Consider the following 23,579-nt stretch of genomic DNA (forward strand, 5'->3'; position numbering starts at 1 on the left):
ATTCACCTCTATTTTCATCAGAAAGGTTACTTAAAATCAGTGTGGCGTTCCCTTTTAGACTAGTTGCCAAAAATTTAGCTTTCTCTTCCACTGTCCAGCCATTTATTTGCGATGCAATTTCAAACTGAGCGCTATACGCTTCCCAAGGTTGGTTCCCGTCATACGTAGGCGGTGATTGTATAGGCTTAGAAACTTTATGAGGACTGCTCATACTTACCAAATTGGTGGCTGGTGTAGAAATGGTTTCTTTCGAATCTAATCCAGTGTTTTCTTTAATTTTATCTAGTTTTCTGTTCCATCGATCTTCGATAAGTTCAACCCGTACAATTGAATCCTTTACTTCTTTCAACTTATTATCAATGTAAGTTAATAGCATTGTTTCAGTTTCACTAACATGATCCAATCTCTTGTCTTCTATTGAACTAAGGCGATTCTCTAATCCTTGCAATCTCTCATCCATTACTTGTTGCATACGGTGTATTTGCATTTTTTGACTCTCGATTATTACAATAAGATTATTAACTTGACTCTCCAGTTCGTTTTTTTCGGCGTCCGCATTTGCGACAAAATGTTTAACCTCCTTCAAGATGTCCGTAACTCGTCTTTCAAAGGCTTCATTCTTTTGATCTCCAGCCGGTCCTGGCAAATCCTTGTATTCCTCAACACCAGAATGCATTCCAGATTCGGAGAGTTCTTCCCTATTCCTTGCCTTAGATCTTGTTTCCATGAGCTAGCACTTAATACTGTACCTGACGCTTCCAGAATCTCAAACCTTGCTCTGCTACCAAAAATGTACCGTCGGACCCAAAGCCAATAACGAAGTCTCAAGTATTAACTGCTGCTTACTTTATTTTACATTTACATTTCTTATATGGAGGGCTGGTGATGCAATCCCAATTTTTACGTGCATATATATAATCCCTTATTCTTAAAGTCCTTGCTCAACTATCCATTTAATCCCTTATTCTTTATGCTTAACCGCGTAACAATACTAAAAGATGAATATTTCTGAGAAGTAAGAAAAATATGGTCAATCCGATTAGGCTGATTTCTTTCTTCAACGTATCAGATACGATGTGCCGCGGTAACGCTTGAACGAATCGCCCTGATCGATACATGTCATATGTCGCTCGACGAAAAAATGGATTTGTCATGTAGGCAAACATATAGACAAATATATGGGCAAATATCATATTTGACTAATAGTAGACAATATTTGCCCAATGACTGTATATGATATGTACTTACACATTTATCCCATGGGCACAGATGGCAAAGTCCGTATGGCCCAGTAAAATCTTAAACGGCAAATATATAGCAGATATCATATCATCCATACATTTACCCGGTAGTAAATGTGAATGCTCATTTGATATGTGCACGTATTTGCCCAGCCCGTATATGTGTTTTATGTCTTACGTATACCCTGTGTTTCCCCAGGCCGTATATGTGATTCATGCCTTACATATACCCTGTATTTTCCCAGGCCGTATATGTGATTAATGCCTTACATTTACCCTGTCTTTGCCCAGGCCGTATATGTGATTAATGCCTTACATATACCCTGTATTTTCCCAGGCCGTATATGTGATTTATGCCTTAATATACCCTGTCTTTGCCCAGGCCGTATATGTGATTTATGCCTTACATATACCCTGTGTTTGCCCAGGCCGTATATGTGATTTAGGCCTTACATATACCCTGTGTTTGCCCAGGCCGTATATGTGATTTATGCCTTACATATGCCCTGTATTTTCCCAGGCCGTATATGTGATTTATGCCTTACATATACCCTGTGTTTGCCCAGGCCGTATATGTGATTTATGCCTTACATATACCCTGTGTTTGCCCAGGCCGTATATGTGATTCATGCCTTACATATGCCCTGTATTTTCCCAGGCCGTATATGTGATTTATGCCTTACATATACCCTGTGTTTGCCCAGGCCGTATATGTGATTAATGCCTTACGTATACCCTGTCTTTGCCCAGGTCGTATATGTGATTAATGCCTTACATATACCCTGTATTTTTCCAGGCCGTATATGTGATTTATGCCTTACATATACCATGCGATATGCTCTGACCGTATATGTGATTAATGCCCCCTTAATGCCTTAGATGTACCAGCGCGTCTTAGCCATATTTGCTCAGTTGAATTATGCTCATCATATTTGCTAAATTTAACTATATTATCAGTCTTCAGCTATTGTCACTTATGGCAGGCCAAAAAAAATAGAAACGATATATGTCGTGACAACCACCTCATACTTTAAACATAGCTAACCTATACTAAGAAGCAGGAAAAAAGACATAAATCATACTGAAACATTTTTATTGTGAATTTCCTTTTCTTGACGACTGATTAACTATGAACAATTTGTTAACTACAACTAATTGAAAATGCTAGTTCTGTAAATTAATTATAGGTGTTTGTTTCATCTTGTGACAGAATTTGTGAAAGGAGATCATAATATATTTAGTTGTCAATCGATCTGTGGCTTATGTACGATTCTTTTTAGATATTCTGTAGTAGTACACTTCATTTATAACTGCAAAAACTTAATTAAGGACACCGAACGTGGTTGGGTTTCTACGAGTTTTATGAATTAAATCTTGTGTCACTGTTCCTCCGTTCCTTTGGCCTGATTTCTAGGGTTTTCCTTCTTCTTCCGATTATTTGAACATTATACTTGTTTACTTTAAGAAATCCAAAGGTCAATAGGCTTAGATAGCCGCTGCTATACCGTTTGACCTTTGGATTTCTTCAAGTAAACGAGTATAACGTTCAAGTAATCGAAAGAAGAACGAAAACCCTAGAAATCAGGCCAAAGGAACGGAGGAACAGTGACACAAGATTTAATTCATAAAACTCGTAGAAACCCCAACCACGTTCGGTGTCCCAGTGCCCTTGATTTGATAAAAACCTTTAGGCTCTCAATGCCCATTCGGGACCTCCAGATGGCCTTGGGCGTCTTGACGGCTCCCCGATTTTCCGCTTCAAAAGCATGGTGAGACTGCGCTCTGACAGCCTCCTTTTTGCCTTTCGGTCCATGCTTTCCATGAACTGATTAGCTAGGGGGCTTCTCCATGGCAGAGGGTGTTTTATTAAAACTTTACTCTGCTTAGTAGGGCCCCCTTCGTTATCAGAGCCACTGTCCGCTGTATCGTCATCAGCCTGGTCATCCGCCTCTGACATCGACTCCTCTGATGACATATACTCCAGTTTCATAATTGCCTTGACTTTCTCTTTGTCCCCTGGTGATAGCGAGGTTGACAAGTCCGCTGCCTTGGATCTGGATTTTAGGAGCTAAAAGAAAAATGAAAAAAAAACACCGTCAGTCAAAGTTTCTTATTAAACAAAGTCATAATCGTTGCAAATTCAGTTTACTCACATTTTGTTTTCTTTGTGTTTTCCGCTGCATCTTTTGATGCCTTCCAAGGGCCCCTGAACGCTCTCTTTTGTTTCTCTTTCTTCTCGTCAGAAAGTGACTTTTAAGGGCAGCTGAAATTATATCAAGTACCCATATATTAAAACTTGAGACAAAATTTGTTAGAAATGTTGGCATTTGGCCGACAATTACTCCTTTAGCATCCATTTGTTTTTGCTTTGTTTTGTTTTGTTTCGTTTTTTTTTTTTTTTCCTCTTTTCCGTGTTATTTTATTTCAAACTGCTTCCCCTCCCTTCGGCATTTGAATATTTCTAAAAGGATTTCGTTACCCCCTCCCCCCCCCCCCCCGACCACCACCACCCTTTGTCCTCACCCCTCCCCCCCGGGTTAACTTTGATAGGTGCATAAGGCCTTTCGCACTTCGTAATATAAAATACATAAATACCTTCTAACTCGACGGCAGAGACATTGTTACAATATTAGCTTACGCAGTTGTAATTAGATACTTAGAGAAGTGATTGTTTGATTAAATACGCATAACTATTTCCCCACCAACACGAACACGTCTTGAAACATACATCCTTATGAACATTCAGAACTCTATCCCTTATTGCGTTATTAATCTGTTCGTTGACGTCATCTCTGAAACTAATTAGGAAATGCCATATTTGAGTGGTAAGTGGAAACTTAATATGGAAAGAAACTATGGATGATTCAGACAAGATCATTTTTATTAAATTTTCATACTTACGCTTTAGTAAAATCCCATATAAGAGGGTTTTCTTCCCTGTCCCGTAATTTCTTTGCTACCAAGCGTACTTCAGACTGTAATAACATAATATAATTAATTAAAATCATAAGATGTACCTTAAGTTATTCTTAGACATAGTAATAATGTTTTCATTATTTTTATGGCTGTGATTGTATAATATTGGGAAAAAAATCGAAATCAAATCAATTCCTTTACAAAAAAGGAAATTATCATTATCATTCAGTGTCTTGTTATTGGAAATCAATAGTAAAGTTTGGTAGCATTAACCACTGCCATGGCGGGTTTCCCGCCAATTTTAGCATTGCATAAATTATACCGCTGCATAATTATACCAACTACTCTTCGCGTCAAGAATTCCCAGTAAAATTATCAATAAAAATAGCTTGCTTTTTTAAATATTGCCACTTTACTTACTGCAACAGCCTTTGAGACAGTAATCTTGGTCTTGCTGTTGTCCTTGTTCTGCTGGCTTTCTTTTAAGGCGGCTAGTATTTGGCGGTTTTGTTCTTGCAGTTCTTTAAACTGTTTTACAATCGTTTCGAAATTTGAAGAAATTTCTTCTTTTTCGCTGTCGGGGTCAACGTTCTCATTCTCGCTTGTTGCTTGCAATAGGCGATTTCTGTGTTCTCTTAGCACATCCTCGTTACCACCAGGGACAGAGGGAATAAGTATATTAAGCCTTTGAGAATTGGCGCCATTTTCAGTATGTCTACTCGTACTGCTTGTACTGGTAGTTGCAGTAACAGAATGGATTGGCATTGGGCGTCCTGGTAAAGGTGTAGATGTTCTTCCCATTTTTTGATCGCGACGAATGAACGCAATTTATAAGCAAATATATAGAATGTGCGGGAAATTAGATGACCGACAGAGTTTGTTACCTGTTTGTGACCAAAAGGCGAATGAACGAATAAGCACATCCACCGAACAAATCTACCCCCTATCTATCACGGCGTATCACGTGACTTGTGATGACATATACGTTCATATAATGAAGTCTAATAATAAAAAAAGGAATAACTGTCTTATAAAAATGCTGAAGTTGTATCCAGGATTCATGTTAAGTAATATGTCTATTATCTTAAAGCTATTTGTTCCATTTTATAAAGTTATGAAATTTTTTTCTAAAGCCTAGATTCACGAAATATCATTGCAATAAACTTGATTAGCTTCTAGCTCTAAAACCATCGTACCATTATCTGCCGCCAACAGTGACAGCTCTAAGGAAAAGGGCGCGGTAATAAAGATCCGGCGTGCTTTTGTCCAGTGGTATGTGGTTGATGGACGTGGAACTTTATTACGCTGGAATATGGCTGTTAGCCATTCAAAATGCTTGGATTTTGAGTAATTATCCCAATGATACACAACGTCTTTTTAATTATATAGTTCTGGAAAACAAAATGTCTTCTGCGATGTCAAAGCGTTATCATTGCTTTCATTGTAACGAAGATTTACATTACAGAGTATTTTGCCGTCACAAAGAAGAATTTTATGATCCTTTAACAAATCAATGGCAATTACAGCGGAATGACGACGAAGACTCAAATGATAGTATTTTCACTCACGAGATTGACGGCCAGAACGACACTTCTTCTAATGACTACAGCGAGATAAACGTTTTGGACCAAACTGATCAAGACTCCTCTGATGTGCCAAATACAAACCAACCATCAAGTGACGAATTCTTACCAGCTACTTCACAAAAAGGTATTGATGTTATACGTTTATTTGATGATTAGATTATATAATCTTTAAATGTTAAAGTCAAACTGCATAGATAAAAGACTGAATCTTTAACAAGCGGCTGATTTGCACATGATCTAGCTCCCCTATTGGATTTACTACCAAGCATTAGTGTTATTGAAGCGAGATTAAGTTAGAGGTACAAATGATTCTTTTCTATTTCTATCTTAGCCTCGTTTTCACCGTTACTTTTAAGAAGGGTGCATTATTAAGTAATCGGCTTATGGTTGCCATTAAAACCTCAGTGTTCATTCAGAAAGGTTCATTCAAAGAGTTTATAAAATCATAGCTAGAGATAAGTCATTTAAAACGCCAAAAAGAATTTACTATGTTCAAATGGATATTGCTGTACATTTTTGTCTCCAAATCAATTCATGACTGTGGTCATCCTGAGATAGCATGGTATCCGGCAAAACATGTTTGTCAAGTTAGAGAAATACAATTATAAGTAATTTATTTAATATGTCTCTTGGGTTTTTTATTTTCGATTTATCATTTTTCTTTCACGAATTATAAATTGTTGTTTTGCTGACTTAGAAATTTATATTTTATTTTCAATGGAAATCATTTATTTTCAGAGCAAAATTTGGGTCAAAATTATACATTTAGGGACCGGTCATTATTTAAGTTGGAGGTAGGGGGGGGGGGGGTGGAGGAGAAATTGTCAGTGACGCAAAAAAATTTCAAGGCCCCCCCTTTGAAGGCATCCAAGTTTATCGAAAACCCCCCATGGATTGTAGTAAAAAATTTAAAAATTTTCCCTAAAAGTCATTTTTAAATTTCAAGACTTTCACTAGCAAAAATTTCAGGCCCCCCCCCCCCCCCCAATTTTTTCTCCCCCCCCCCCCAACTTAAATAATGACCGGTCCCTTAGCCCATGAGGTTTTTTTTACTGACATTTTTTTTTCTAGTATTATAATGGTTTCAGACTTTATCTTATACTATGTTGCAGTTATACAATGCCGAATGAATAAAATACATCGTATTTGCTTATGTTTAAAGGAGACGGAATAAATAACTTTGAGGAAGAAGATCAAGTGTTTTGGGATGACAAGTTGGACAGTGAATCTGACCATGAAGAGATAAGAGGAAATGAAAGAAGGAGATTGGTTGAAACTTGGGATATTGATATCGAAGACGTAGAAAGAGATTTTGAACAATCTAGTGCAGAAATAAGCGTTGCCGTCGAAGCAAGTTCCCGAGTGACCCTTATTAACTGGATTGCCTTGTTTGTGTGCTTTTGGTCTGCATACTTTTCTGTACCAGACCGAGGCATTGATATTCTCCTCGCCTTTTTTAAAGCGATTTTTGAGGTTTTGTGTGAGCTTTCGCCAATCATTTTCCCAACCGCAGTATTGGTTTTCCCGAGCTCCTTCAAACTCTTGAAAAATTATCTTTCTTTTAAAGATAAGCATTCAAAGTATGTTGTTTGTCCGAAATGCGACACCCTATACCGTTTTCAAGACTGCATAACAACAAGATTCGGGCGTGTCATTGCTAAACCATGTTCTCACATTGCTTTTCCGAATCACCGTCAATTGTTTCGCCGCACACCTTGTGGAGCGGAATTGCTTAAGGAAATTCGTTTGAAAAATGGACAGACGAAATTGTACCCACATAAAGTTTATTGTTATAAAAGCATCAGAGACACTCTAACTCACTTTATTAAGCGACCAGACTTTGTACAAAAATGTGAGATTTGGAGAAATCGGAATGTACCGGACGATATTTTAGTTGATATTTACGATGGCCAAGTGTGGAAAGATTGGCAATATTTTAACGGCACTCCTTTCCTTGCCCAGCCTAATAATTATGCTTTTATGCTGAATGTTGACTGGTTTCAGCCTTTTAAGCACAGTGTCTATAGCGTTGGAGTCATATATATGGTCCTCCTAAATCTTCCGAGAAAAGAAAGGTACAAAGAGGAAAACGTAATAATAGTTGGGGTAATACCTGGTCCACACGAGCCCAAATTGAATATCAATACGTACTTACAACCACTTGTAGCCGAATTGAACTTATTGTGGCACGAAGGCATCCAAGTTCGGCCTCATGGGAGTAGAACAGCAAGATGTTTTCGAGCTGCCCTCCTTTGTATTGCTTGTGACATTCCTGCACTAAGAAAAGTTTGCGGTTTCTTAGGATGTACTGCTCACCGAGGGTGCTCAAAGTGCACAAGATTTTTTCCCGGAGATTTTAGTAGCATGGATTTTTCAGGTTTCGAAGATGACGATACACCAAGGACAAATGAAGAGCACCGAAGAGAGGCTCAGAAAATACTCAATGCAACAACCGCTGATGAACGAAACCAAATTGAAACTTCCACTGGAACAAGATATTCTGAACTCTTACAGTTGCCTTACTTCGATTGTACTCGTTACCATGTTGTTGATCCTATGCACAATTTGTTTTTAGGGACAGCAAAACATTTAATGAAAAATGTATGGCTAAATGCTGAAACGCCAATTATTTCTAAAGAAAATTTGAATAAAATCCAGGAAAAGGTAGATGACGTCAAAGCACCATCATTTATTGGGCGTCTCCCGAAAAAGATATCAACATCGTTTGGAGGATTTACTGCTGATCAGTGGAAAACATGGACTCTCTTGTATTCTGTATTCTGCATTTGGAATATCGTTCCAACAGATGATTTGGAGCTGTGGAGGTTATTCGTATTGTCCTGCTTTCACCTTTGCTCTCCACTTATTACAACTGAAGAGCTACAAGAAGGACATGATTACCTAGTGGAATTTTGTAAATCGTTTGAAAAAAGATATGGAAAGGAACGTGTTACGCCAAACATGCATCTACACCTGCACCTCAAACAATGTATTTTAGATTACGGGCCTGTATATTCATTTTGGCTTTTCAGCTTCGAACGTTTCAATGGGATTTTAGGAGCGTTTCGAACTAACAATAGATCTGTTGAAATACAAATCATGAGAAAATTTCTCCAAAAGCATGAACTAAGAGATATCCCTTTACCAGAGAGATTTCGAGAAACTTTCCAACCAGTATTTCAACTTCTTCAGGAGGCACAACAAGTAGGAACACTTGGCGAAAGCATCCCATCAATACCATCAACACTTAATCTTTCAGTTGGTCAAGTACTACGTTGCTTAGAGTGGAGCAATATGAATGCATACTCATGTTTTTCACCTCGATCCATTGATGTTCTTGATGATGACTATACAGAATATCTCTTTAAAGCTTATGAAACAATTTTACCTCAACACTCGGTCATTGAATGTGTTACCGATACGTTTGAGAGAATTAGTACCATTGGATATTCGGGGACAAAGCTAGGGTCCTCTGACTCTAGACTGGAACGTTCTTCCTTCATTCTTGCAAGTTGGTGTGGCCAATATAGTGGCAGTATTGAGACCGATTCATTTGACTTGCGCCCCGGTGTTGTCGATTTCTTTCTTAAACAAACCATTATAATTGATGGCAAGCAGGAATCATTGTGTATGGCAAAGGTTCGATGGTATCAGCGACATCCAGAAAGACACAGGATTGGCAGACCACATGAAATTTGGTGCAGAAACTTGTTTGAAATGGAAGGGCCCTCTACATTCATTCCCATACAAAGGATACACAGCCAGTTTGTTGCTGCTTACGATGTTATTGACAAAGAAAGAGTATTAATTGTTTGTCCTTTACAACGTAAATTGTACGGATGATGGAGATGACAGTAAAGTATCATCCAGGAAAAATATTCAAAGCTATCAAAAATAAACTGTTTGAACTGTGCATCAGTAACTAGATAGTCAAAATGAAAATTGAATGAATTCTTTGATGAGTTTAAAATTAGATGAATTAAAATAATTATGAATGAAATTGCATATATTGCCAATAAAAAAGATGAATTCATATGTTTAGACTAAACAAAATTGATGCTTCAAATAATATTACAGATGTTAGCGGTTTGAAATGCAGCTGAGGTTAATGGGTTAATGAGTTTTCTTATTGTCACTGGAAAAAACGCATGTACGACTTACGCATATTAAAAATACATCGTCCGCGTTTTTTCCTGTGTGTATCAACGCATATAACCTCACTTTCATGACATCAAAGCAAAACAATGATTGAATTAATGTGGTCGCAACATTGATGTCATGCGTTAGGAGAAAAAATTGACACATATGACTGAGATGGACCTGCATGCACTCCCCCCTCGTAAGTCGTAAAAACAAGCCAACATCCATCATAATTCAGTTGAAAAATTATTGAGTTGTTTGAAAAGTTTTGATTGCAATAAATTGAAACGGAAACCTCACATCGGATATACTCAGTTTGGGGTATTGTATTTGCTCCCCAGGTAAATATGGGGCAAAGCCTAGTGCAAAGTTGATTTCATATGTGCCCTTCATTTGACAATAGGGCAAATATAGGGCAAAAACGGTTATCATATATCCCCACTGGGTAAATGCGTCTAAACTAAGGGCAAATATATAACATATTTACCCATGTGTTCAGATGTATGGCAAAGCAATGGCAAATTTATTAGAAATTTACCCCGACCTTTGCCTGCATAGGCAAATGTATGGGCAAATATAGAGCACCATATTTGCCCAACATTTGCCAAGCGGACATATGATGACCAAATCCATTATTTCGTCGAGTGTGGTGTTCATGGGGGTGATACAACCACGGTAACGAACTAGAGGACAACGACATGGAGACCATGGGCCCCACTGGGTTAACCTTCCATCTGGATGATTCAAACAAGAGAGTTGTAAGTAGTTTGACAAGGAGGCAAGGCGGCAAGGAGGCAAGGAGGCAAGGAGGCAAGGAGGCAAGGAGGCAAGGAGGCAAGGGGCAAGGAGGCAAGGAGGCAAGGAGGCAAGGAGGCAAGGAGGCAAGGAGGCAAGCGGGCAAGCGGGCAAGCGGGCAAGCGGGCAAGCGGGCAAGCGGGCAAGCGGGCAAGCGGGCAAGCGGGCAAGCGGGCAAGCGGGCAAGCGGGCAAGCGGGCAAGCGGGCAAGCGGGCAAGCGGGCAAGCATTGGTAATTCATTGGTGCTATTTCGTACTAATTAGTTAGGGCCTATTTCACGGATATATGGTTTGCACACTAGGTGAGCAGAGCAGTAGATAGGTAACTTACAGCTGCAATTGAATGTGTCCCAATAGAAGTCAGGTGAACACCATTGATTGGAAGGACAAGGACTGGAAGAACAGGGGTTCTGATGGAAGGAAATAGCGACATAAGAACTAAATAACACCTGTCAACAAATGTCAACTATTCACAGGAAGTAGTAGGAAATAATGAAATAAACAAAGAACAAAACACAAAATGAGAATGTACCACAAGGCCCGTGTTCCGTGTTGCACCCCATAAAACGTGTTTTTGTTTGGTGTTACGCTGGGGGAGTGGGGGAGTGAGGTACATTCGAAAAAATAAGAGACAAGTATGAAAAAGGGTAAATTAAGTGGGAATAGGTCTTTAATTGTGAAATACAGTGGATATTAGCAAGAAGTGTGGGGCTAAATTTACCCAAGCCGTATTGTAAATCCATTCGGTTTCCCCCTCCGCAATCCTGTAACAAGGACGAAACCTGTCCAGTAAAAAAATATTAGAGCAAAAAAAAAAAAAAAAAAACGGGTGTAAAGTTTCGTTACCTTGATTGGACAATATTCAAAGCCTTTGTTTGATACCACGTGATCTTGGTCTGACACGTGATCAGCGTCATTCAGTTCACATGTTCTCGCTATTCCTTCTACTGGACCCAGATTGTACGACACACATTTGTCTTCAATATAACATTTGTGCTGACAATCCTCTAATCCGGGTGCTAAGATTCTGAAAGACTTGATGTGGTGACCAGTGAAGATCTTGTTTTTCCTACAGTCAAGATAGTCAAGCACCTTACAGCCACCATCACCTGTTTGTAAGGAAGGGTAAGCGTTTATAGTAACAAATTATTATCAAAATAATATCATGAGTGTAATATCCAGATTACCTCCGGCTGTCACGCCATGTGCCACATGACACGTACATGTAATTTGATCGTCTGTGTAGTTAGTGTGTAAGGAATAAAGCACGAGGACGAATAACATCAAAGTCTCTATTTATTGTGGATTCTGCGGACACAACAATGAGACTGATATAACCGAGTTCTTTGCCTTGGTATTTTTAGTGCAAACTTAGTAATACGTTTTTTGCTCATATTCAGTCTTGATTAAGCTTGATTATGTATAACATTATATATTTTTAAGAATTGGTAACTAATAAAAAGAAAGAGTAGAAACAAGAAGCTTTGAAAATATACCACCTGTAAATTACATTGCCATAAGACCACCGGCTGGAACACACGTGAATACAATACAATCTTTGGAGACAAATCTCCTTTGAAATTTATAGTGTCGTAAATTTGTGAGAATATACACGATTTTTGAAAAAAAGCTGCAAAAAATTAAGGGAATCAGGGGTAGGGTAACGATCGAGCACTCGCCTCTCACCTCTGGTTCGATTTCTTGATTTGTTATCACATTAGTAGAGTTTGTTAGTTCTTTCCCTTGATTCGAGAGTTTTCCTTGGGATTTTTGTCCCTCCCCAAAATCTACGAAGGGTTAGCCGTAACCGGATCAATGTGCGAGTTAACTGTGCCCTGCTTTGATCAGCAAAGAGGTTGTTTCAGGGTTTGATCTGAGAGTTAGCAATGCCCTGACATGAGTTTGATCAGCCCAGAGGGTGTTTTAGGGAGCGATCTGTGATTTAGCCGTGCCCTGACATAGATCAGCCGACGCCGAAACAGGCTTTGCTAAAAAACATTAAAGGTTGAAGATTGAAATTTTTATGTCCGGACTATTTTAGTTAACCAGATCTTCATCGAACTTGACAAGGAAGTCGTCTCGACCGCAGATGAATTGTTTTAATTTTAAAGGCCACACTTTCATCTGTATCCTAAAGTGGTTAACCATTTTTAAAATGAAATAAATTCATAATTTTTTGTAAAAATGATATAACATTTAAAAGCCTTACAGGAGTACTTACCTTTAGCTAATTTAATCAATGTTAGACCAGTAAATAAGAGCAATATCCACTCCATTTTGTAATCCTAAGCAAAACTCAAATTCTTTGTCTTTCTTGACGATTACTTCAGTCAAATGTTATACAAACTTGAGAATATACACAGCTAAAAAGGAGATCCTTTTGAAAATAATTAATAATTGATGCTTGTTATTCTTCTTCTTTTGTTTTCAACTTCTTCATGTGGTTCAAGAACTGTTACAACTATGACTACGTACTCTTGTTTTGTTTCTAGATAATGAAAATAAACGAATTGGAAGACTTCACTAACAAATCTACATTCAGTAAGTAAAACCAAGAACGACGTTTTTGGAAAAGAAAGAAAAGTATAACGCTTAGGCTAGATTTATTAGAATGTATGTTGGAGAACTTGACACAAAGTATGTATGACGCTAAACGTTTTCCGAAAAACGGTCAGAATAGTCTCTTATTTTGGTACACCATCACCTAGTTCCTTTGGTTTATATCAACTTATCAATTCCAATTCATTCTTTGGCCTTTTAATTAGATTATAGCTTGTCTTTGTTATGATAGTCGCACGCGGTGATCCAACAATAAAAGTAATCTCTATGTTCCGAGCCCTTTGACTGCGCAGTGAACTTCTTTTTTTTTTCAATCACTTTATTTTATGCCAATTTTGAGTGTTTTTGGCCATCCGTCAACCATTCAATCTTTATCTAGTACCAAAATCGCAAAATTACATAAACTAAAATACAAAAATACAGAAAATTGGTACAAGCCAGCTGTAATACCGATAGGCTAAACGAGACAGTTAGCAATTCCTTTGCAGTGGTCTAACATGCAAACAATATGTTTATATTGTAATGCATGTAACTAAGAATTCCATGTAGCACTAAACCATTAAAATTACCCTTTTTATATTTTATTCTTTATTTTCAAAGTTGCGAATTTTAACTTTTAACACCCAAAAAACTTGGTATTTGAATTACAAACTCTCAATGAATTAAAATGTGGAAAACACCATTCTTTTTTAGATAAAACACACATTTGCTCGTGAAACTTGCCTCATTATTGACAAGTTTCATTTGCACGAATAGTTTGTTGGTACTCATTGCCGTGCATGTGGTTGTATACAGATGTACATCCATACATTTCAACCTTCATCGATATGTGTCCTCTCCATCTAATGTATCGCGTGTCTTGATGGGTACCGTCAGTCTGTTGGTACTCATTGCTGTGCATGTGGTTTTATACAGATGTACATCCATACAGTTCACCCTCCATCGATATGTGTCCTGATCTCCATCTAATGTATCGTGTCTTGATGGGTACCGTCAGTCTGTTGGTTCTCATTGCACTACGTGTGGTTTTATACAGATGCACATCCATACAGTTCCATCCTCATCGATATGTGTCTACTCCATGCTTGGGGCAGGATTCTAACGTATCGTGTCTTGACGGGCACCGGAAGTTCGTGCGTCACAACTGTGTTGCGGTCAGTATTACCAATGAAGCGCTGTGAAAAATAAAAATATGAGGGAAAATTAAACAAAAATGGAATTTTTCTCCAAACAACCAAACAAAAAATATTTTTTCTCTTAAGAGCTTACAAAGCTAGTCATATAATCAAACATATTGGACGCAATCTTATCAAATCGAAAGATTTAAGTTATAGATGTACTATAGACGAGAAGAGTAAAACAAAGAAATGTAAATGAAATACTTGATGAGCCATCCCGAGGTATTGTATATATTAGGCCAAGATTGTAATGCATTTCGGGAGTGTTTAACACAGGCATTCCGAAGTTGGGGAAAAATTGGGTGGAGATTGCATACAAGTGCATTTTGGGGCTGTTTTTTAACAATTACGTAGTTTAAAAATGTCTTTGCTCTTACCTTCGTGCAGTTTTCATCCCCTCTGTAGTCTTGCCAAGTGATGGTATTGTTTGTGAAGGACAAAGTGTACTCCTTCACCCACTGGGAATAACTTCGAATGTTTCTCCCTTGTGTGGCGATCTTTGTCACCCATTTCATTGTCCCCAAGTCTATCTGCATGTACTCGCCAATTCTTTTATGTTTTGCGCACCACCCCCCGTCCCAATTAGATTTCGGGGTTTTGTAAAGACGGCCGTAAGAGGGATTGCAATTCCTGGAATGCTTCGACGAGGCTGAAATTTGATTGTCTTTTATCTTTCCATCCTGCATTCCAAGAGGCGCAGAACAACCTAAATGCAATGAAATTTCAGAACAGGATTGAATCCCAAGAAACGTTTTTAAGAAAATAAGCGCTCGGATTTGATTCGCTGATTTGTTTTCCCGCCATGCAAGAAAGTTGGTTGTGTCTCGCGCGGAAAAAAACAAAACAAACAAAAACCGATTTTATTCTTTTCTAGTGTACTGAATTTACTCAAATTTGGCGCGAATCAAGAACGAATGTGCTCAATCCTGTCAACATATACTTAAAATGCGAGTTGGGACTTTTACAAAGCAATTTTTCCCAAGAAAGCATCAAGATTTGATAAAATCATTTGAATACTCTGGCTTTATATGGATTATTGCCTCCATTCTTGATATCTAAAGCTTACTTAAAAGAAAGTGAATGCTAATTTTTAACTTCGATAACGCGGGGAGTTGTTTGCCAATTCTCCACTGAGGAGTCTCCGGTCGGTATAAAACTCATTTCGCAAATGCCACTAGACTCATTTCACGATTCCTACTGCACCACGCGACTTACCTCACCGCGAGTTTAATAACAGTTAATTAGATTTTAAAAGTCCAATTTCTATATTTGATACCCTAATTAGTCCCATTGGTCCCATTCACGGTTTCTCTGCCATATTGAATAAATTATACTAATTAACAGAGAACAGTGAGTCATTTCGTTATAAATTTTCACCATGAAAAATAGCACGAACGGAATAAGATATGGGAAGACTGTCTGCATCAAATGAAGCAAGGGACGCTCATTAGCAAAAAACATTTTCTCCTGTAATTAAGTTAATGTTCAATAATTTAATGTCATTTTATTCAAGGGACCGTCGTAATTGGGGAAACCTGTGACGGTATCCCTTACCTGTGCTTGTAATTTGTTTATATTTTTCATTTTTTTCAAACTATGATTTGATGTTAGAAAAATGCTAAATAAATTAAAATAAAATAAATCGGCCCGAGGCTTCGCGTCGCTTCTATTGTCCCGGCAGATGTTATAAAGTGTTCTCCGTTTTCTCTTTCAACTTTTCTGTTTAGTTCAGTTCAGTTTGTAAATATGTAACTCAGCGGTAGTCTCCTTTCAATGTTCATTATTGTAATCTATTCAATATGGCAGAGGTACCGTGTAGGGGAATTTTGCATGCAGAGTAATCAGACTCGTAGCCAGTCGACAATTAACCATTTTTCTGCTATGGATCGCAAAAGAATATGAGAAGGCAATTAATGCGCACAACGACGACGCGTGTAAGAGTAAGAGCGACTAGGCACGAGTCTGGACTATCATCATGTCCAGATTTTCCTTACATGTGTACCCAACATCGATTTGTGGTTACTTTTATAAAGATGCTCAGAATGTGTTTTTTTTTTTACCTGAGATATCTGTGACTGATTTGCACTTCTTCTCTTCCTCCATCTTCGATCCTTCACACAAAAGTGGAGCACTGGTGTTCATGGGGGTGATACAACCATGGTAACGAACTATAGGACAACGACATGTAGACCATGGACCCCACTGGGTCAACCTTCCATCTGGATGATTCAAAGCGAGAAGAGGGTTGTAAGTAGTTAGTTAGGCAGACCGAAAGAGAAGCAGAAATGCAAGCAGAAATGCAAGCAGATTATTATGTCTGCTTGTAGGTATTTTTGTTAGGAAGGTTATTATTGCGTATGCATGTATTAGGAACAGATAACTTGGAAATCTAACTAGTTCCTGGATGAGCAGAGATGTAGATAGGTAACTTACAGCTGCACTTGAACGTGTCCCTATAGAAGTCAGGTGCACACCATTGATAGGAAGGACAAGGACTGGAAGAACAGGGGTTCTGATGGAAGCAAATAACGACATAAGAACTGTTAAGAACTATTGACAAGGAATAGTGTGGAAAATGAAATGATAGAGTAACAAAGAGAAGGGAATGCAACAACAACCGCGTGAGGCACCCAAACTGTGTGTGGTGGTGGTGATGGGGGGCATGATTGCAAAATATGAGACGAGTATTGAAATGGGTAAAAGTGGATAGACGGCTTTGATTGCGAAATTTATTGGATATTAGCAAGTACCAAACCCCCACCCCCAATCTAGTCCCTCCCTCTCCGTGTCCCCTGCAACAACGAAGAACAATGACGCAAGGACGAAGCCTGTCTAGAAACCAAAATAATAGAACAAAGAAAAAAACAGCTGATAGATGCCTTACTTTGATTGGACAGTATTCAAAGTCTTTCTTTGATACCAAGTGATCTGGATCTGACACGTGATCAGCGTCATTCAGTTCACATGTTCTCGCCATTCCTTCTACTGGACTCAGGTTGTACGACATACGTTTGTCTTCAAGATAACATTTGTTCTGACAATCCTCTAATCCGGGTGCTAAGATTCTTAAAGACCTGATGAGGTGACCAGTGAAGGTCTTGTTTTTCTCACAGTCAAGAAAGCCAAGCACCTTACAACCACCATCACCTGTGTAAGGAGGGAAAATGCAAATATTGAAAGAAAAACATCGAAAGAAAGTGTAAAGATTTCAAAGCAATATAAAAACATAAATCCTCACACACTAGGGGGCACGTACGGCAAATTAGACGAAGCGGGACAGATCGTCTCATGTACACTACTTCTATATCGTAAGAGAGCTTGTGAAGAAATTCTTCATATTGTAGGTTAAAATATGTCCTCACACACGAAAGTAGGTAACAGGGAAAAAACTTGCTAGTAAGTTTCGTCCTCATAAGCAAAAATTTCAAAGTCACTAGCGATCGGACGGGGTGAATAGCAAACTTTACTCGATTTGGGTTCTTAACTTTTCAGTCCTTCAATTTCTGGACTGTGGTCATACTCGCAAAACTTAGCTAGTTAAATTTTTTGTCACTCGCTAAATGCAAAATTTCACACGCATTTTGCGAGTTTGCGAGGGATAATTTCGTTCCCTGGGCAAGCGGGAACGGATCCTATTATGTACACAACTTTCTACGGTATATTGGAAGAGGGCTTGTGACTAAATTATTCTTTTTACAGGATAATATATGTTCTCAAACACAAGGGACGTAAGAAAGTAGGTGAAGCGGGGACAGGTGTAGACTTCTTTAAAGCTTGCGAAGGATCCTTTTTCATGATGTGATAGATTTGCAAATAAATAAAAAAAAAAAAAAAAGACGAAAAGATAGACAAAAGTGGAGCAAAGTTTGGAACTGAATGTAGAAAACTAATTCTTCTAATGAAGATAGGAAAATATGAGAAAGAAAAAACAAAAAAAAAAAAAAAAAAAAAAACAAAAAAAAAAAAAAAAGGAAAGAAAAAAGAAAGAAAGAAAGAAAGAAAGAAACGATAACTTCTTTAATTCAGTCTAACATATCCCTCAAGTTATGGTTTTTCCCATTTGTTAATTGAATGACGCCAGGGCCGTCGAAATGCTAGTTGAAAACGAACGAGAAATCATCAAGCTTCGAGGATCGCACTAAACGAGAATAGTAATAAAAAAAGGCAAACCAAATCCATAGCAACAGAAATAAAAAAATTGAAATTTACCTTTAACAAGTGTAGAAAGTCCAGTTATGAACAGAATGAGGAAGAAATGCATTCTTTTTTTGTAGGTAAGACTTGAACACTTTTCGTTTACTAGCGAGACCACTTCCACATTAACATAATAATTTTCCTTTAAATAAAAAGCACAAAATTGATTAATTATTAAAATAATCTGTATTTTTTGGGCAAATAGCACCGTGTATTTGTACTCACTTTGTCTTGTCTTGCTATTATTGTACGCTATCTTGTTGTATTGTCTTGGACTTGCAGAAAAAAATTATCTCCTTTTGATGCAGTAATATTGATCTGCTGAATGACTTGCCCGCAAGGATGGCAAAATGCTGTCCGTCATGCTATCAAACAAATAGTATTCTATTGCGTGGTATTAATCAACTGTCAAGAATGAATCTCATTACCAACCTACAATGACAGGTTAACACTGCCAATCATGTGCTATCAACCAGAGAGTATTCTATTGCTTGCTATCAATAACTGTCAAGAATGAATCTCATTACCAACCTACAATGACAGGTTAACACTGTCAATCATGTGCTATCAACCATAGAGTATTCTATTGCGTGGTATTAATCAACTGTCAAGAATAAATCTCATTACCAACCTACAATGACAGGTTAACACTGTCAATCATGTGCTATCAACCAGAGAGTATTCTATTGCGTGGTATTAATCAACTGTCAAGAATGAATCTCATTACCAGCCTACAATGACAGGTTAACACTGTCAATCATGTGCTATCAACCAGAGAGTATTCTATTGCTTGTTATCAATCGGCTGAACTAGTAAATCTCAACCTCAATTTGCAATAAAAGGCAAATATTGTTTTCCCAGGCTTTTGCTGGAAATCATTTGCCATTTACTAGTAACAGCTAAGAATTCCCCACTAAAGAATGAGATCTATAAGATCTAAAACGATCCAACTAAAATACGTCAACCTGTTAGTTCTTTTCATTGACCTAATTAACACCATTGCAGATCTTGCACCTTCTATAAAGACATCAAATACTTCAATTAAAATCCACATAAGTAAATCCTAATTAAAGGAGAAGACTGCATCGATCCATGACAGGTGCTTCTTTTTCAAGCAAACGAAAATCTTCAAACTTTTAAGCAAATCTTATTTTTCGATTTAAGACAGGGCAGGAATAGCTTAGGGTCATCAAACCGGTTTCCATTTCTGGTTTTCTCTTCGTCATAAGCTTCTTCTGGTGACTGCGACAAAATTAAACACCGGCCTTTTTCGAGAATTGTGAAAAAAGTTTAAAATGATGTTGCAATCAACATTTGGTTGTACTTTTGCATCTTAATAAACTTTGCATTATTTCCCCTTCATGTCCACGTCGCTTGCTTGTTATTTGTTGTGTAAAAGTAGTAGATTGACCAATGTAAATCGCTCTTGGGATAATATAAAAGAAAATATTTGTTTAAATAATTAAAAATAAATAAATAAACTGCTTTTACTTAAATTTTCAAAAATCCTGAAAGTAATATATATTTTTTATTAATATACAGTCAATGTCATTAATGCTGTCCACGGAAAAGAGACATTCAGACATTTACACATCATTTACACTTTTAGACATTTAGACATTTGCACATTTAGACTAAAAGAAATATCAAGTGTTTTCTCGAATGTTCTGGCATAAAACAAATGCTGAAATACCATTCTCCATCTTAAATCCTCACTAAATGGTCGGGGGCATTCTGGATTTTCGAATCACGAGTTGAATTTTACATTTAAAGTTCAGGCTGACGCACACGAGGCAGAGAATACATAATGAAACACGTGATATTTCTTTTAGTCTAAATGTGTAATTTATGTTTAAATGTCTAAATGTCTTAGGCCCCGTCCACACTATGCCGGAAAAATTTTAATCTGCAACTTTCACACCCGAAGCCGGAAAAAAAAAGTTTTCCGTCCACATATGAAAACGGAGAAGAATATTTCGCGTCCACACTAAGTCCGATCAGAGGCGGCAAAAACGCTTCATTGCACATCTGAGCATGCGCATCCAAGCTGAAATTGAGCCCGCGGTGAATTTTTAGCCTTCCCACCATGTTTCCATGACAATCATGACGTCATCGCAGTTTCGGATACGAAATGTTCTCCGTCCACACTAATTCGGCTAGCGGACGTTTTCAAATTGTTCCTCTCTGGAGACCGTATTCGAAAAGTTCCGTTTCGATGAAGAATTGTTCCGGATTCGCCCGGACTAGTGTGGACGGAAGGCATAACCGGATAAATAAAGTTGCGGATTCATAGTGTGCGGAATAGTGTGGACGGGGCCTAAAAGTCTAAATGTGTAAACGTCCTTTTTCGTCGGACAACGTTAAGGACATTGACTGTATTTAATGAAAAATATAATAAAATAAATATTTTAAATATATGGTCTAATAAGGTTGATTTTTTTACTGCGAGGAATAACACTGAGGATACGGTTCTCCAAAAACATCACACAAAAAAACAAACCCTTCATTGTTGAATATATTATTGAAAAGATACTGAGTTAGAGTAGTTTATTTCAAATATCCAATAAATAACTATAAAGCTTTATACAACTTACAAAGATATTTCAATTTAAACAATTTTAATTTAATATTCTCTAGTATTTCATAACGAGTTTATTTTATATTGTTATTAATTTAATTATCATTATCATTATAATAATTATCATTATTATATTTTTTGCAAATTTTTATTTGAATGAACATTTTCGTATTTGAAGCTGAAAACTAGATATTTTTTAACTAACTTAGTTATATTTGCGAACATTTTCCGTAACTTTTCTTGTTGTTGTCTATATTTCTTTTCCTTTTTTAATTAAATAATTTCAAATCTTACCGTTTTTGGAAGAAAATACTTCAATTCTGGATCATTCTTCCATTTTTGAACGCGTTCAAATGGTTATCGTTTTCTTGTGCGAATTATTTTGATTTCCATGTGCCACAGACCATTGCGGACAGACCGTGCGATAGTTTGATATACTGCTTTTTAATCAAATGCGGGTCACAAAATCGTATAATTTTCAATAAAATTTCGCGCATGTGATTGTGAAGTAATGTAAAGCAATTGGCACAGTCAAAAGAGCCGTGAAACTCAGTGTTAACGAAGGTTAACCAAGGACTAACACAATGATTCCAACAAACATCAGCGACGGACATAAAATATTTCCAAACTAAACAAACCAGAGGTGGATCACTTCTTGATTATACGACCTTTCTTTACGACGGCTACAGGATACTTTTAAGTGATGGAGAAACCTTTAGTTTGTTAGCAGCCTCAAAACAAAGAAAAAATATATTAAAAAAATAAATAAATAATGAGAATTCTTGAGTTCTCTATTGCTCAGGGTTAGCCTCGACTTTTTGTAGAATATTCGTGTGTTGCCTAGTGAAGGTCCGTGGAATAGACCCGTTTCGAATTCCAAATTACCGCTGTGTTCCTTGATTACAGACTCATTTGCACAGGGTTAGCCTCGTATCAGTGTTTAAATATTCACAAATACCAACAGAAAAGTAAAGAATGCACAACTTCAACAATACAAAAATTTTGAAACTCGACGGACCTTGACTGGAACACGAGAATATTCTGCACAAATTCGAGGCTAACCCTGTGCTAATGAGTCTGTAATCAAGAAACACAGCGGTAATTTGGAATTCGAAACGGGTCTATTTCGAAGTGTTTGTATTGATGAAGTTGTACATTCTTTACTTTACCGTTGGTATTTGTGAATATTTAGACAATGATTCGAGGCTAAGCCTGAGGAAATGAGCCTGTGATCAATGAACACAGCGGTAATTTAGAATTCAAAAATGGTCTACGTAATTCAATGCAAGAGACGTGTATACGTTTTCCCTTACCAGACTTATTTTCATCTTGATTTTGTTGAATTTCTCCTCACAGTACACAGTCTTCGCCACGTTGTTGTAATCAAACGCTCTGAAATGACAGAATGTGAGCACCTTAAAGTGTATATCAAGGAAAAAATTTTATTTCAAAATCACTTATATGTGAACAGTGTAGTAGTATGGTTGCAGTTTTTTGTATGTGGACCTCTCTTTTCACAGATATAGAACATTTGAAATATCAATATGCAAATGAGATGACGTAAATTCCAGAATGTGTTAAATTTTGCAGTGTGATTTACGACAAGTGTTCTAAAGTGAAATATCCCAAAGTGTACAAAGCCATATATTTCCACATATTACCATCATTTTTCATTGGAATCAGATTCAATCTTCTTCTTTTGAACCCCAGTATGATTTTTCAATCGAGTGTATATGAAAGTCTGCACATACCTTCTATAGAGTACTTTTCTAGCCTTTCCATATAACGATTTGTCATAGGTTGCGACATGTTCCTAAACGAACACTGATTGTTCTTTATCCCAACTAGAAAACAACATCAGAACCATATCTACTAAGCACTAGAGCACAGTACTAATATTCAAATAATTTATCAATACAGTCAACTTTGCTCGGACAGGAGCAAAGTCCCAACGAAAAAATTTTGACAGAAGAAGAAATGAATGCATGGATGTTTTGTTTTGTTATCATCACGTGCTTGGACTACCCGTGGTTCATTTCTCTCGAGATTGAATTCTTTCTCATGAAAACGATTGTATTTGTTCCTGCCCATCTAACATGGTTTGCCGTAACGTGAGGTGCAAAACCTCTTTACTAATTTGTTAGAAAAAAGGCGGCCATCTTGGATTGCGAGGCATTATGAGCTTCTTTAAAGTAATGACGTGTTGATATTAGACAGCTCAAAACAAGAAAATACAACAAAAGATGAATTAAGACGGCACATCGAAATCACCTTTACCCAAAAAAAAAGACACGAAACTCTATATATTTTTTCCGTCCTCATCTTTTTTTTTTGCCTGGCAAGATCGGACGGTCACGCCGTATCAAAGTAGTCAAAATTGGCTATGTGGGAA

General features: G+C 37.4%; 4 protein-coding genes across 4 annotated transcripts; 1 reads left to right on the forward strand and 3 right to left on the reverse strand.

Moving 5' to 3' along the window:
* Positions 1–2,696: 2,696 nt before the first annotated feature.
* LOC148907888 (uncharacterized) lies at positions 2,697–3,545 on the reverse strand. Its single transcript, XM_089035651.1, has 2 exons — positions 3,395–3,545; positions 2,697–3,309 (listed from the first exon to the last, which is right to left on the reverse strand). Exons 1-2 carry the CDS (start codon positions 3,422–3,424, stop codon positions 2,929–2,931), a joined length of 411 nt encoding a protein of 136 aa, XP_088891777.1. The 5' UTR covers positions 3,425–3,545; the 3' UTR covers positions 2,697–2,928.
* A 1,759-nt stretch (positions 3,546–5,304) lies between these two features.
* On the forward strand, positions 5,305–7,572 carry LOC148907889 (uncharacterized). The gene is made up of 3 exons (XM_089035766.1): positions 5,305–5,867; positions 6,906–7,512; positions 7,551–7,572. Exons 1-3 carry the CDS (start codon positions 5,432–5,434, stop codon positions 7,570–7,572), a joined length of 1,065 nt encoding a protein of 354 aa, XP_088891892.1. The 5' UTR covers positions 5,305–5,431.
* Positions 7,573–9,771: 2,199 nt separating this feature from the next.
* On the reverse strand, positions 9,772–13,201 carry LOC148907890 (uncharacterized). The gene is made up of 5 exons (XM_089035164.1): positions 12,900–13,201; positions 11,866–11,986; positions 11,525–11,787; positions 11,010–11,088; positions 9,772–10,617 (listed from the first exon to the last, which is right to left on the reverse strand). Exons 2-5 carry the CDS (start codon positions 11,960–11,962, stop codon positions 10,418–10,420), a joined length of 639 nt encoding a protein of 212 aa, XP_088891290.1. The 5' UTR covers positions 11,963–11,986; positions 12,900–13,201; the 3' UTR covers positions 9,772–10,417.
* A 667-nt stretch (positions 13,202–13,868) lies between these two features.
* LOC116289152 (neuropilin-1a) lies at positions 13,869–18,812 on the reverse strand. Its single transcript, XM_031696030.2, has 6 exons — positions 18,625–18,812; positions 17,300–17,562; positions 16,849–16,927; positions 16,476–16,634; positions 14,793–15,121; positions 13,869–14,412 (listed from the first exon to the last, which is right to left on the reverse strand). Exons 1-6 carry the CDS (start codon positions 18,674–18,676, stop codon positions 14,266–14,268), a joined length of 1,029 nt encoding a protein of 342 aa, XP_031551890.1. The 5' UTR covers positions 18,677–18,812; the 3' UTR covers positions 13,869–14,265.
* Between the last annotated feature and the right edge of the window lie 4,767 nt (positions 18,813–23,579).

Source organism: Actinia tenebrosa, unplaced genomic scaffold (assembly GCF_029948245.1).
Source record: "Actinia tenebrosa isolate PJP-AT-01 unplaced genomic scaffold, QUT_ActTen_1.0 PGA_scaffold3__52_contigs__length_22856419, whole genome shotgun sequence".
NCBI classification, from domain to species: domain Eukaryota; kingdom Metazoa; phylum Cnidaria; class Anthozoa; order Actiniaria; family Actiniidae; genus Actinia; species Actinia tenebrosa.

Coding starts and splice junctions, on each gene's coding strand:
- LOC148907888 (XM_089035651.1), bottom strand. CDS start 3,424: ATGCAGCGGAAAACACAAAGAAAACAAAAT. Junction 3,310..3,394: donor AAACACAAAGAAAACAAAAT/GTGAGTAAACTG, acceptor TTTTTCTTTTAG/CTCCTAAAATCCAGATCCAA.
- LOC148907889 (XM_089035766.1), top strand. CDS start 5,432: ATGTGGTTGATGGACGTGGAACTTTATTACGCTGGAATATGGCTGTTA. Junction 5,868..6,905: donor ACCAGCTACTTCACAAAAAG/GTATTGATGTTA, acceptor TTATGTTTAAAG/GAGACGGAATAAATAACTTT. Junction 7,513..7,550: donor AAAAATGGACAGACGAAATT/GTACCCACATAA, acceptor AAAGCATCAGAG/ACACTCTAACTCACTTTATT.
- LOC148907890 (XM_089035164.1), bottom strand. CDS start 11,962: ATGTTATTCGTCCTCGTGCTTTATTCCTTACACACTAACTACACAGAC. Junction 11,089..11,524: donor TTGAATATTGTCCAATCAAG/GTAACGAAACTT, acceptor TCCTTCCATCAG/AACCCCTGTTCTTCCAGTCC. Junction 10,618..11,009: donor GGACACATTCAATTGCAGCT/GTAAGTTACCTA, acceptor TGAATCATCCAG/ATGGAAGGTTAACCCAGTGG.
- LOC116289152 (XM_031696030.2), bottom strand. CDS start 18,676: ATGCATTTCTTCCTCATTCTGTTCATAACTGGACTTTCTACACTTGTT. Junction 16,635..16,848: donor GGACACGTTCAAGTGCAGCT/GTAAGTTACCTA, acceptor TGAATCATCCAG/ATGGAAGGTTGACCCAGTGG. Junction 14,413..14,792: donor GGGATGAAAACTGCACGAAG/GTAAGAGCAAAG, acceptor TATTTTTCACAG/CGCTTCATTGGTAATACTGA.